This window comes from Cuculus canorus, chromosome 1 (genome assembly GCF_017976375.1).
Source record: "Cuculus canorus isolate bCucCan1 chromosome 1, bCucCan1.pri, whole genome shotgun sequence".
NCBI classification, from domain to species: domain Eukaryota; kingdom Metazoa; phylum Chordata; class Aves; order Cuculiformes; family Cuculidae; genus Cuculus; species Cuculus canorus.
This window is the reverse complement of record NC_071401.1, coordinates 161369826-161382699: the sequence shown is the minus strand read 5'-3', so window position 1 is coordinate 161382699 and position 12874 is coordinate 161369826. Positions and strand designations below refer to the sequence as shown.

General features: G+C 36.3%; 1 protein-coding gene across 1 annotated transcript in view; it reads right to left on the bottom strand.

Moving 5' to 3' along the window:
* The window catches only part of ZDHHC17 (zinc finger DHHC-type palmitoyltransferase 17), a 74990-nt gene that overhangs the window by 13182 nt on the left and 48934 nt on the right, over positions 1 to 12874 (bottom strand). Inside the window, exons 10-11 of the mRNA XM_054075633.1 lie at positions 10330 to 10430; positions 2790 to 2914 (exon numbers count right to left, since the gene is read on the bottom strand). Coding sequence (XP_053931608.1) covers positions 2790 to 2914; positions 10330 to 10430 — 226 coding nt within the window. The remainder of the gene's footprint in view (positions 1 to 2789; positions 2915 to 10329; positions 10431 to 12874) is intronic.

The following is a 12874-nucleotide window of genomic DNA, read 5'->3' as shown; positions in this document are numbered from 1 at the left end:
TTCCAACCCCCCTGCCATGGGCAGGGACATCCCACTAAATCAGGCTGCCCAAGGCAGCATGGCCTTGAACACCTCCAGGGATGGGGCGGGGCATCCACAACTTCCCTGGGCAACCTGTTTCAGTGTCTCACCACTCTCATAGTGAAGAAATTTTTCCTAATGTCTAGTCTAAATCTGCCCCTCTCCAGTTTGTACCCATTCTCTCTGGTCCTATCCCCACAAGCCTTTACGAATAGCCCCTCTCCAGCTTTCCTGTAGGCCCCTTCAGGTACTGGAAGGTTGCTGTAAGATCTCCTTTGAGCCTGCTCTTCTCCAGGCTGAACAAGCCCAACTATCTCAGCCTGTCCTCATAGGGAAGGTGCTCCAGCCCTCTGATCATCTTTGTACTCCGCCATTGGACCCGTTCCAACAGCTCCATATCCTTCTTATGTTGATGACCACTACAGTGGAGATCCTGACAGAAGCTGCAGAAGTTTCCCTTCAAAATACTACATTTAATAACTGGTGAGGAAACGTTTATGGAAATTTTTCCTCAAACTCACAAGTAAGAACTACAGTCAACAGTCCAGGGGTAAAACAGGTCTAAACGCTTTCCCTGCTGATCTCAGGTAAACAATGAACAATCTTTACAGTTTTTCTAACAACATCTGAGTGCTTAAAATTGAACTATTTTTTCTCTTTGCTTGTTTAATTTCCATTTGCTATTGTCTCCACCCCTGCATCCCTTCAGATCCCCTCATCAATCAACCACCACCATTCATAAGCCCTTCGGTGCCCTCTTGCTTCTTGCCAACTTCAGTATTTTACATCCCTTTCCCATCCCCCTCTGCCACCCCTTACTGCTCTAACAACATTTCCCACTACAGGACTTGCAATTAAAGAACTTCCCTTACAAAAGTAACCTTTTTAAGTAAACCAAATAGAAAGCAAAAAAAACCAGCAAGGCACATCTATGATGATTTCAATCCTGCCGAAGTAGTTTTTGATACCTTAATATATTTTGGACAATTTCATAAAGAATTCCTCTGATTTGAGTGGGAGTATACACTACACTAGAGACTAATGGAAGGATGCATAAAGGAATGTACTTGGTGTGATGCTCAGCGCTGGATTTCAGCATTGTCTACAAGCAAGATGCCAAGGCTCTTGATTTTACAAGAGCAGATAAATCACTTAAATAGAACTCTCCTTAGAGATTAGAGCACAGAGCGCCAGCAGTAATCAAGTCAGAGCCATATTTTTGTGGCTTGTAAACGTTGGCTCTATTTTCTGTGCTTCTGAAGTATTAATATTTCATTTTTGAAAACTTAGAACAACTTGTTTACTATTTATTTACTTATTTTAAGAGTCACTTGGGTTATTTTGTAACACAGAAGAAAGGACATGATGTATCAGTAGAATAAACATTTGAAATCGTTGCTTACTACACATTGCAAAACATACTTCACTTGGTCAACGGGAATTAAAGGATTTTTTTGGTTGCTTACTCCAAAGCTAAAGGCTAACCTAACATATACCATTTGGAGACAAATTACAAACACATGAGAAAGCAGCACACTGCACAGAGGTAAGATACACACCCTGCAGTGCTTTTTGCCCTGATAACAGATCATTTCACAATTTGCCTAGCTGCAATGCAAGACATCCAAAATATTCTCAGTCTCATATATATATGTGTGTGTGTGTGCACGCGCGCATCTGATTGAAGAACTTGCATTTTACAATTCCTATCTGGTTCAGCAAGGCTTTCGTAACCACACTGAACTACTTAAGTAGATAGACTGAAAGAATTGCATATTTGTGCAATTTGCTGCATCAAAACCAAAGTGAGGTTGCCAACTCTTCTATTTAATTTAGTCCGGTTGAAGAAAGAGAATTTAGTCTGGACCTTACGCTGGCAAGTTTGCAATAACAGAAAGGGAATTTGCAAAAGTAAATCTGCACATTGACTATGAACTCAGTAATAATCTATCAGAGAAAAGAAAAATCATTTATCACAACTGCCTTTTAAAGGCTACTATATGCTTATTGTTACAAAAGTCTATAACGTCAAGTGTCTGATGTCAATCCAAACAGGTGTTTTCATAAATGAGCGTGAAATGGAAGCACAGAAGCGACTTTTGGTGAGATGTGAGTTTAGAGGAAACTTGTCCAAAATAAAACATGCAAAATGTTTCTGCTACTTGTATGATTTTGCAACAGTCAATGCTGAGATTGGTTGCCTGAGTACAATATACTTTAACAACAACAAAAATTAAAAATGCTAACAATAGCATTAAAAAGTCATAGAAAGATATGATTAACCATCCATGTTCTCTCTTACATATAAATCAAAAGAAAAATATGATTATTTTTATCCCCAGTCAAATATTTTTAGAAACAAAGCTAAGGAAAACTAGAGGTGCTTTAAATTCTGGAATTGTTTTAGATTCAAATTAACCAGCACTTAGACCACAACGGGTCATTTCATTCAGTAAGGCAAAAATCTGAAACTTCACATTTTCATTTTCACCCAACTGCTTTTTAAACTTTTTTATCTTGAAAATCTAAGTTATTGTTTTGTTAATCAAAATGAACTAAATGTAAATTTAGACCAGTAAGCGTTAGAACATAAATTCCAAAGGTAAGAAAATGGAAACTTGGATGACAAGTGAAAGGAAAACTTTCCAACATTTTAGCCCTTTTGTTATCCAAGAATTTATTGAAATTTATGTGCCAAACAGCAAACTACTCTGACCAACTGGTTAGAGGCTGCTGAAGATCAAGTTTCATGTATCTCACGGCCTTACCTTTTTCTTTTGTTCTTCTGTGGCTTTGATGATTCCTGGATCAGATTTCCAGGATTTCCCAAAATTGTAGAAAAGTGCAACGCTATTAGCAAGGAATGGAAGATGTATAAAGAAAAAACTGAGATGTGTTTGAAGTCAAGGAATCTAAAGTTTAAAATATAATTTCCTCTTGAAAATACCAACTGATAATTCTGAAATAAAATGTAAATAAATTTAATTTTTAAAAATGCCCTTGAGTCGCTGCCTTTGGAGTCAATTAACAAAAGTCAACGCTGCTGTAAGAATGAGCCTGCTATTCAGTACTTTCTATAGCTCGACTTGAAAATTTACTTTTTAAAATACTCTTCTCCATGAGGTGTTGCTAAAGCACTTTATCCTTCTAAAGAATGAAGAATGATAGTTCAGTTTTTGTAATTATTTTCTCTTGTAAATAAATTAAATTCCATGAAATTTATCTTCCGAAAAGTATTTCCTGTTTTCACAATAAACATTTCATAGCTCTATTTATAAGACAGCCATTTGGCTGCCTATGGCTTCAGTGGCTTCACATTCCCATTAGATCACAGACAGGACGGTTCCCCAGCCATAGAAGGAATTGTGCTGCAATGACCACTGTTGCAAGGCCATTATGTCTCAATACCACTTATCTCCAAGAAAGGTACTGCCTGAAACCTGGTCCTGTTTTAAGGAAACACCCATATTTTACATCAACGAAAGTTATTTTTAACATACTAATACATCTAGTACTTAAAAACCGCAGGGTTTAGTATTCTCTGAAGTGTTTATAAAATCAATTACCATATAAAGACAGAGAATAATCATTAGTTTTAAAATACATTTCCTGTGTTGAATGAGTTGCCATACAACATGTCTAGTTTGACAACACTTCACATTTCTTCATAGAATTAAAACATTTCTTGGCAATGATGTTGAAAAAACAAACACTTCAGACATGATTCTTCCACAAAAGGTGGAAAATCATTTACCCGGAAAAACCTATGAAACACTTGACTGACTTGATTAAAGAACCCATCAGCTGTCAGTCATAACTGCAAGCAGATGCCATATTTGACAAAGCTGTGGTGGCAGAAGCCCCTACAACATTTTCCAGGCAAAAAAAGACACTTGTGACTCAGGCACAAATCACTGCACATTCTAATTACATGACATTCTGAGTAACTCAGATGAGTATTTCTCTCTACTTTGGTAATCATTAGAACTTCTACTGTAATTAAAGTTTAATACATTGTGTATTTGCATTACCAAACCCTGCACAGAAGACTTAAAAACAAACATTACATGGCTTGCTTTGAAAGAATCAGATTTGAAAGTTCGAACACATGTTCAAGTATATTCTACTCTGTTCGACTCTATACTTGGAAAAATGCTTATGGAAAGATTTAATCAGTATTAAGAAAAAAAATCACATAAACCATTGATAAAGAAATCTACATTGTACAGATACAAGCAAATATTAAATGAAAAAAACCCTCAAAAATGTAAAATAACAGTAAGTATCTCAAATCATTCTACATTGCTCTTGTGATGTGAAAGCACACTGAAATCCAAATAAATAAAAGTAAGGCCTCTTTTTCACTTCTGAAATGCTAACAAGTCTCATTGTTCATGTGAAGTGTATCCTGAATAACTTTTGTTCTCCCTCTGCTGGGGAAAAGGAATCAGCTATGAATTTCTAATTTAAAAATAAGGGCGAGTTACCCTAAAATTTTAGTCATATAACTTACATAGTAGAAGGCTAGTTTTTAACTCACTAAAGGCTAATTAATCTTCTCTAGTGAGCCATTTCCAGCAAGTTTGTTACGGGGGGAACACTACAACCTAACATTCAGTGTTCTATTTGATACATCACAGATGAAAAGCTCTGAGTTTATTACTTAACACTTTAATACAATCTAATTTCTTCCTACTTGTCTTCTAAAACTAGCTGCTGCCACGAACAAACTAGTTTATCCTATTCATCTAAATAGAGATTATATTTTCTTTAGAATACTAGAAGTATCACAGAGTTTTTGCCACAACAGTGAAAACTGTTTTTTCATTTAAAGTACCTTACTCAGACATCTGTTAAAAAATAATAATTGAAAAAAATATATGACTCATTCCTAATCACTATATGTCATGTCTAGACTGTTAAAGAAGATAGGGGGAAACACAATTTATTTTCAATCCATGAGAAGGGTTTTTATAACCAAAAATTTTTGGAAGTTTTTTTCTTACTGATTAAAATTTGGACAACATGTGTGATACAACTGCCCCCGATCCAAGTTCCGCGAGCAGAAAATCAGCATGCAGAATTTTTCTGAACTTACCCTTCCCCCATTTTCTTCATAAAATAGAGAGACAGTAAAAGAGACTCCCTGCAGAGTCTAAGTTTTGCCTTTCCTTTTATCACGGTGTCAGATAAGTGCAACGCTGACAGTGCAAGTGGTGGCAGATAAGGTACTTTTGAGGATGGAAGATGTCAGGAGACTAAATGAGAAAGGAGAGTTAAGTATAGATGAGCAGTAACTATGTAAATGGGAAAGACCAAGTTAGCAGTAGTTTTCACTAGTACCTTCAAAACCCAACTTCTCGTAAGTTTTAAGTAAAACCAGGGAGAAGAGATGAAAATCATGACATTGAATGAGAAAGGAAAGTTGGAACTGTCTTCTCTGGGATATTTCTGGCATCTCATGTAGATAAACAATGCTAATTGTGGGATTCTTCTCACCTACCTTAAATCACTCAGACAGAAAGGAAAAAGTCACATCCAATCTATCTTCAGTATCAAGATATTTAAGTAAGTCAGAGACATAATGCCCTACAAGCGACACTTGTAGGTTTGCATTAGCTACAGAATAGGGAATAGATTCCTCAAGGAGGACTTCAATTTATCCTCATTTACAACTACACAAGAAAAAATACATTACTATATGGTTAGGGGCTGCAAAATGCATGATATAGCAGGCATTCACCTTCTGTCTTGTCACCAATTTGCTGTCTTATGAGGCTTCCCCAGTTCTCATTGTGAGACGAAGCAGAAGCACTCATGAAGCACTTCTTACTTTTGGCTCTAATCATTATCCTTCAATTATAACAGCAAGTACAAAAGGTTGAAAGTTATTTCAGGAAACCACTTGGAAGCAAAACGTAATCTCGTGAAAAAGAAAACTAAAATCCAACAAGAACCCCACAACCAATGAATGAGATAAACATATATATGATCAGTTAATTTTGCATCCTGAACTGCAGCCCATTTAAACAGTCCCAAACACAGGAAGTTTCCTGCTATCATAACTACACACCATAAAAGAGCGAGAAACCAAGCCAAAATACCATATAACAAGATGCTCCCTTTCCACTAACTACAAATCCAGTAATAAAGTCCTTTTCTCCTAAAAAGAAAAATCTGCAGCTAGTGTAAGCTGTAAGAGATCAATACATGCTAAGGAACCTGCCAATCCATATAACAGCTGTACAATCAGATCCAGGAGCCCAGGGAGGTAACAGCAGACAGCTACACAAGAAGCCTCATTTGACTAGGCATTTATTAGACAAAGTCCATTTTCAATCAGCTAAAGCTTTGCAAGTGCTCTCTACCTCCATCTGCTAGCTAACATAAAAAACCCCTTAGTCTGCAAAAAATGAATTCACTGCCACCTCCCTCACTCATATATATATTTATGTTTTTATTTAGAATAGGTATTTAGACACTTCTGGATAAGCTGGGCCTGTTTTTTTGGGGTCTTGAGTTCCTCTAGAAACATGTCTGCTGGCTTCTTCCTGTATGCCAGGCTTTTTGCTGTTTTCCTGACACTAGCTTATTAATGTGAATGGGTTTGGGCTGGTTTTATTTCACCTGTACCAGTTGGCTTTTTACAGTTTTTAAAAGACTATGCTACTGGAGCAGCTTTGTGAAAGCATGAAAATCACCATGAATTCTCCTTCAGTCAGTTTTCAGTTAGGGATCGTTTAAAAAACTGAGCAGCAGTGGTTTTCTTTCACCTAAAAACCATCAATGCATAAAGTATATCTGAAACAAGATAATCAATACAGTATCATTCAATAATAAATTACTTTAAAAGACATATAAATTGGCTTATAGCATCTCGTTATCTCAGCACTGCAAGCAGCATACTACACCAAAAGAAGTTTAATGACTAAAAACTGTATAGTTCCATTTCCATCTAACAGAATTGATAGAATAAAAAAAATATTTTTAATATTTTGGGTTACAGCAAACCCTGACATCTTAGAAAAACAGAAGAGTATAAGAACCTTCTGACATAACAGGCACTATTTGTTCAGCTGGAACTGAAAAGACTGCTATGAACCACTGAGATATGCACTCAGTATGTGCACCCTGAACTTTTACAGGACACAAGAGAACCTTCTATCTATAAATGCTAATGAAAAAGAATGAAATGTGAAATTCTAGTCTTATGTTATTAAAAGCGTATTTCCAAATCCTTTTAAAAACAAAACTAAATTAAAATATAGTGATTTAGTGTGTAGCACTTTCAGGGTATTTTCCAGCTACTCCACAAACAGTAGAACACTAAAGTATACTAATAGAGCAAGACAGAACCATCCTTTGTTACGTACAAAACATAGTCAAAGGAAAGCAGCAAAACAGTGGCAGGGAAGCATAGGACCATAGACTCTTATACCTCCATAAATACACAGACTAACTTCTTCATTCCCAGCAAGAGTAGGATTTCTATTTTAAAAAAAACATAACAGACCCCAGAAGCTGCTAAGAAAAACCCAACAGAGTAGAAACACTTCTAAAAAAATCAGACAACCACATTAATCTAAACTTCTGAATTTACTTTCAAGATTGGTCTTTCAGAAGACAGATCATTAAGCCTTGGAATTTATAGACTCATTTTTCATGTGACCACCCCGAAATTCAAGAAAAGGCACTGCTAATATTAGGTTCTGTTTGTTCCTTATGATACATTGTTTTGAATGCCCTTTTCTGTCTCATTAGGATCAAACCCAGAAGATCAGATAATCTTCCAGACACCTTCAACATATCTACAAGAAAAGAAAATTCTTACCTAACATTTGAATACTAAAGCGATACTCACAGCAATTATGACCTTCATATTGTATATAATATAAAGTTCCAGTAAGGCAATTAACAATAGCTGTGTAAGGTTAGAAACCTGTTTGCAGAGCAAAAGATGGTCAGAATTGGTGAAAACTAGGACAAGTTTTAACACCTGAACATTACTGAGCATAAAGTAGTACTCTGGTCTGCTGCAAGTAATCATATACAGCTGTAAAAATACAAGAATGCTTTCTCCAACCACTATGCTGTGCCTTATGCTATAAAAATATAGCAGGCATGCAAATTTCTTTTTTCCCAATAAAGCTACAGGGCACTTTTCCAGAAGAAGAATGAATTTGGAATCTTATTACAAAGACTTCCAATTAAAAATCACCAATTAAAGGACGATGGCCTCAAGCACTAAGTCTCTAAAACTGGTTGTCAAAGAACTGTGTCAGCTCTAATGAAAGCAATTAGTAAATGAAGTTTTTAGACTGCTACTACTGCGTACAAGAAGACTGTTGCAAAGGTTTTGAGGTACCTCCCTTAAATTACAGTGCAGTACTTTATTGACATTCTGATGTCATATTTGATTAGGGTAGTTAATTGTCTATGATTACTACTTCCAGTGGACAATGAACATTATTCTGTGACAGAACCAACCCCCTAAATTTCAAGTTACACTAATCGGAACGGCTAACAGAAATAAAAATCTAAGCAAGTTGGTACAAATATGAAGAAAATACAAGCTTCAGGATAAAAATCTGACAATTTGTCAGCATTAAGGAGCAGACTTCTACATCAAGACAGAGGCCATCATCAAATTGTGTTGGCTGTGCCACCATTTTAATATGGTTAAGGACTTTGGTTTAAAGTTGCACACATTCCTAGATGTGGTACAAGCTGGTTACATTAGCACAAGAAAGCATTTCACTGCTTGTACCCCATTTGTACCCCAAATGTGAGTTTCTACAGAAAACCTAGAAGGTATGAAGAGCTGAGATTCAGAAGTGAGATAGAGTAGAAGCTAAAACTGCCACAGAAACTGGTATTTTGCTATTTGCCAAAAGTCAGGTTTTGTTAACAAAAAGAACAGAAAAGCAAATCCAGTCAAGAGTTGTGGCACATTTAAAGCGTGCTACTACAGTCCCTAAAAACTGGAAATGCTTATCTCCATTTTTAACCACCGCTGTTTAAAATGTTTTTTTATATTCATTTTGTATACTTTCCTCTTTCTGCAGTTACTAACAAATTTAACTGAGCAAAAATATAGAAAATCAGGCCAGACAAAGAGGCTGGTAGTAGGATCAGCATTTCCAAATAGTTCTAAATATTTCATATTTCACATACTCATGCTACACTTTTTTTTTTAATTTTTTTTTTTTTTTTACTGAAGAGCTACTATATTTTCATTTTTAAGTTTTTTTTAACATGTGAAACAGCTGACATCTCCACTGCTATGGGACTGCTATTATTCACAGCAGCACCTGTCAGCATGGAAAACAAAAGCAACATGGAAGCAGGGTCTCCTCTTTGTTCTCAATCCAAAAATGTGAGGCTTATTTAGACAAGGTTGGAGAACATATTAACAAGATGATAAAAGGGTTCCACTGCTACTATCCTATTTCATGGTAATGCCTTTGAGAATGAAAAGAAAACGCCTTTCTAGACAAGTCAAGCCAAAATCTATCATAAAGTTCACTTCAACTATTTACAACGATTATATAAGAACTGTATGAAACATAAAATAAAACGTTAAATCTCTGTTTTGTTTTCTCTGCTATTGTAATTACAGTACCACGAAAGTTCTTTAAAAATGTGACTCTATTTCCTCAAGGTGAATAACTGACATTCTTCAGTGAATTTCTATGCCTGTGAGTACAAAAAAAGTTCATATCTAAACAGACCTACAAAAAAACTCTAAAAAGATAGGCATACACTGAATCTCTAACACCTAGAGTTATTAATGTATACATCTTCAGAGACCAAAATACAGTATCTGATATTTGCATGAAATGGTATTTGCAGAATCTTTAGGAAGAACCAACTGTAAAGCTAATTCCACTGGAACTGATATATACCATGAAATCACCCACTGCTTTGCAGAAAATTTTAGCCACTGCAGAAAAGCAGTGGCTAAAAATGCAGTCAACTACACCTTGTCATCTCACAGATAGAGTATATTTTATAGAGTTGCTTACATCTCCCCCACTTATGGAATTAGTAAAGCACAGCAATTTTTACAGGGTACTTTAAACCAATTTTGAGGAAAAACTTTCACTTGCTAAAGCAAAGCAATAGTGCTCATATATTTAAAGTGATAGAATAACTACCATCAATATAGAAAGCAACATTTAAAAGGAGACAGCCATTTTATAACTTTAATTAGTTTACTTGCTCTTGTACACAGTATATATTTAGGTATTACTTCATACCGCTAACATGAAAAAATATTACTTATTACTGTACACAAAAAAAGGATATCATTCCAAAACCAGAAGAACCACGTCACGTACATCCAGAATTTCGTTGCCAAGTATATTCCAAGAGGCAGTGCACTGTGCATGGAGTGATCAAAGAATGACCTGTAAAGTAGGAGCAATGTCAGATCATAAGTATCGATGTATAAAATTTAAATCCAGAACTACTACTCCTGAAAAACACTTCCTGTTAAAATATGTACTACATGGGATATTGTAAAACACACCATAAAAACATTTTCTTTACTTCTGTCCACATGAAGGGTGATGACTAGAAGTTATTTACTTTTGAAGTGAATGTCAAGAACTGGCCAAGAAAGGTAACAGCAACAACACTTATGCGAAAGCTATGCTGTGAAAGCAGTTAGAAATCTGTGAGAGTCCTAGTCTACGTAGCATCTTAGACTGGTTTGGATTGGAAGGGACAATGAAGGCCATCTAGTCCACACCCCCCCTGCAGTAAGCAGGGATATCTTCAACTCCATCAGGTTGCTCATAGTCCCAGCCAACCTGACCTTGAATGTTTCCAGGGATGGGGCATCTACCACCTCTCTGGGCAACCTGTTCCAGTGTATCACCATCCTCAGTGAAAAAAATTTCTTCCTAACATCTATTCTAAACTTCTCTGTTTCTTTTAGTTTAAAACCATTACCCCTTGTCCTATTGCTACAGGCCCTGCTAAAAAGTTTTCCCCATCTTTCTTATAAGCCCCCTTTAAGTATTGAAAGGATGCAATAAGGTCTCCTTGGAGTCTTCTTCAAGCTGAACAACGCCAACTCTCTCAGCCTCTCTTCATAAGGCAGGTGTTCCAGGCCCTTCCTCATTTTTGCGGCCCTCCTCTGGACCCGCTCAAACAGGTCCATGTCCCTCCTGTGCTGAGGGCTACAGAGCTCAACACAGTATTCCAGGTGTGGTCTCACCAGAGAGATACATGGACGGTGGTTGCAGACTACATTTACTTATGAGATTTCAGTGCTAAAGGTATTTTGGAAACCCATGCAATGAAAACTGCAAATTAAAATTACTTCAGGAAGAAAAGGTTTGAGACACCTGTGTTATCAGCCTACATAATTGAAATATTTCAGATTCTTTAATCTGCTGCTTCTGTTACAGTTGCCAATATAAAGTCAGAAAAAAAGAGATTAATTTTAAAAAAATGAAAGCCATCAGAAGCATTTTCACTTTCATATTCTCTTGCATTTTAAAGAGTATACTGAATAAAGTTAAATATAGTTAAGACAAATTGTGTGAGTGACTAGGTTACTCCAAATTCCAGAAAAAGTTGCTAAACGTCTCAGAAGTCACATTCTAAACTGCTAAACTCCCTGAAATCAACATTCTTTCATCACATCTTTGCATTAATACATTTTGCTTTTTGTCCTGGTGTTGTCCTCAGGGCTGTCACAGACAAATGTGTGAACTGAGTAGTTTCCATTTCACTCCTTTAATCCCTTTCAGTAACTGTCTCTTCTCTCACTGGAGTTAGAGAAAATCATATAAGGAAGATGAGCTAAGATGGTGAGTGATAACTCCGCAGTAATCATTCCTTCAGCGATTTCTGTCCATGAAAGGAACAAGGAGGAAACAAAGATGAACTAAAACTCAACAGGGAAAGGAAAAACTACTAGAAAAATAGCAAAAGTTTCATTCAAACCTGGGTTTTGTGAAAAGCACTTCAAAATAACATTTGTACTAGACATTAAGCAAAGAATATGAGAAAGTAAGATTGTTAATCATGAACACGGATAGGTAAAAAATATAAAACCTGAAAAACCATAGATCTTGAAAAACTTGAAGAAATTTTGTCCTTGTTTCCTGCCGGAGGCATGGGTAAGGATTTACATTGCCAAAGAAATTACTTGTGGGAGGAGGTCAGCAAATTGCACAGCCCCAGGAATGGGAAAAAGACTCAACAGATAACCTCCAAGATCCTGCAGAGGCAAAATTTTGATGACCTCTCACTGCCTCTTAGTACACTAAGTTCAGGAAAATTCTGTAATCTTGGTTTTGTCTGCAAAGCTAATACAAGGAGAAGCAAACAGTTCTAATAAACATGACATTCAATGTCAAAAAAACACAAGCTTGTTAAGCATAAAGATGTAAGTTCTTCTACACATGCCACACATGACAACAAAAAGCAAAGGAGAGATGAACTAGTCTACAGATCCAGGTAACAGATTAAAAACATCATTAGAAAGCAGCTGCCTTCTTTAGTCACCTCTTTCCACAACAACAGAAGCTACAAAATCTGACTCTGACTTCATTTCTAGCTATAAATCTCTTCAGATTACTTGAGGCATTTGAAAACTAAAAAAAAAATAGGTTTTAATAGCACACTAGCACATTTTTTTTTCTGTTCCTTTCTAGTGGATGCCCCCTTGACTGCTTTCTGCAAAATTCGTGCTGATAACTCTTCGTAGACATATAGCACCCCCCTCTGGATAATGATCGAATTCCTGCTCTGCCGTTAGCTTCTATTAGCTCAGTGGTATTCACCCGAGGCAATTCCGACGACTATTTGCAAGACAACAGGACGTTACAGGAGCTAA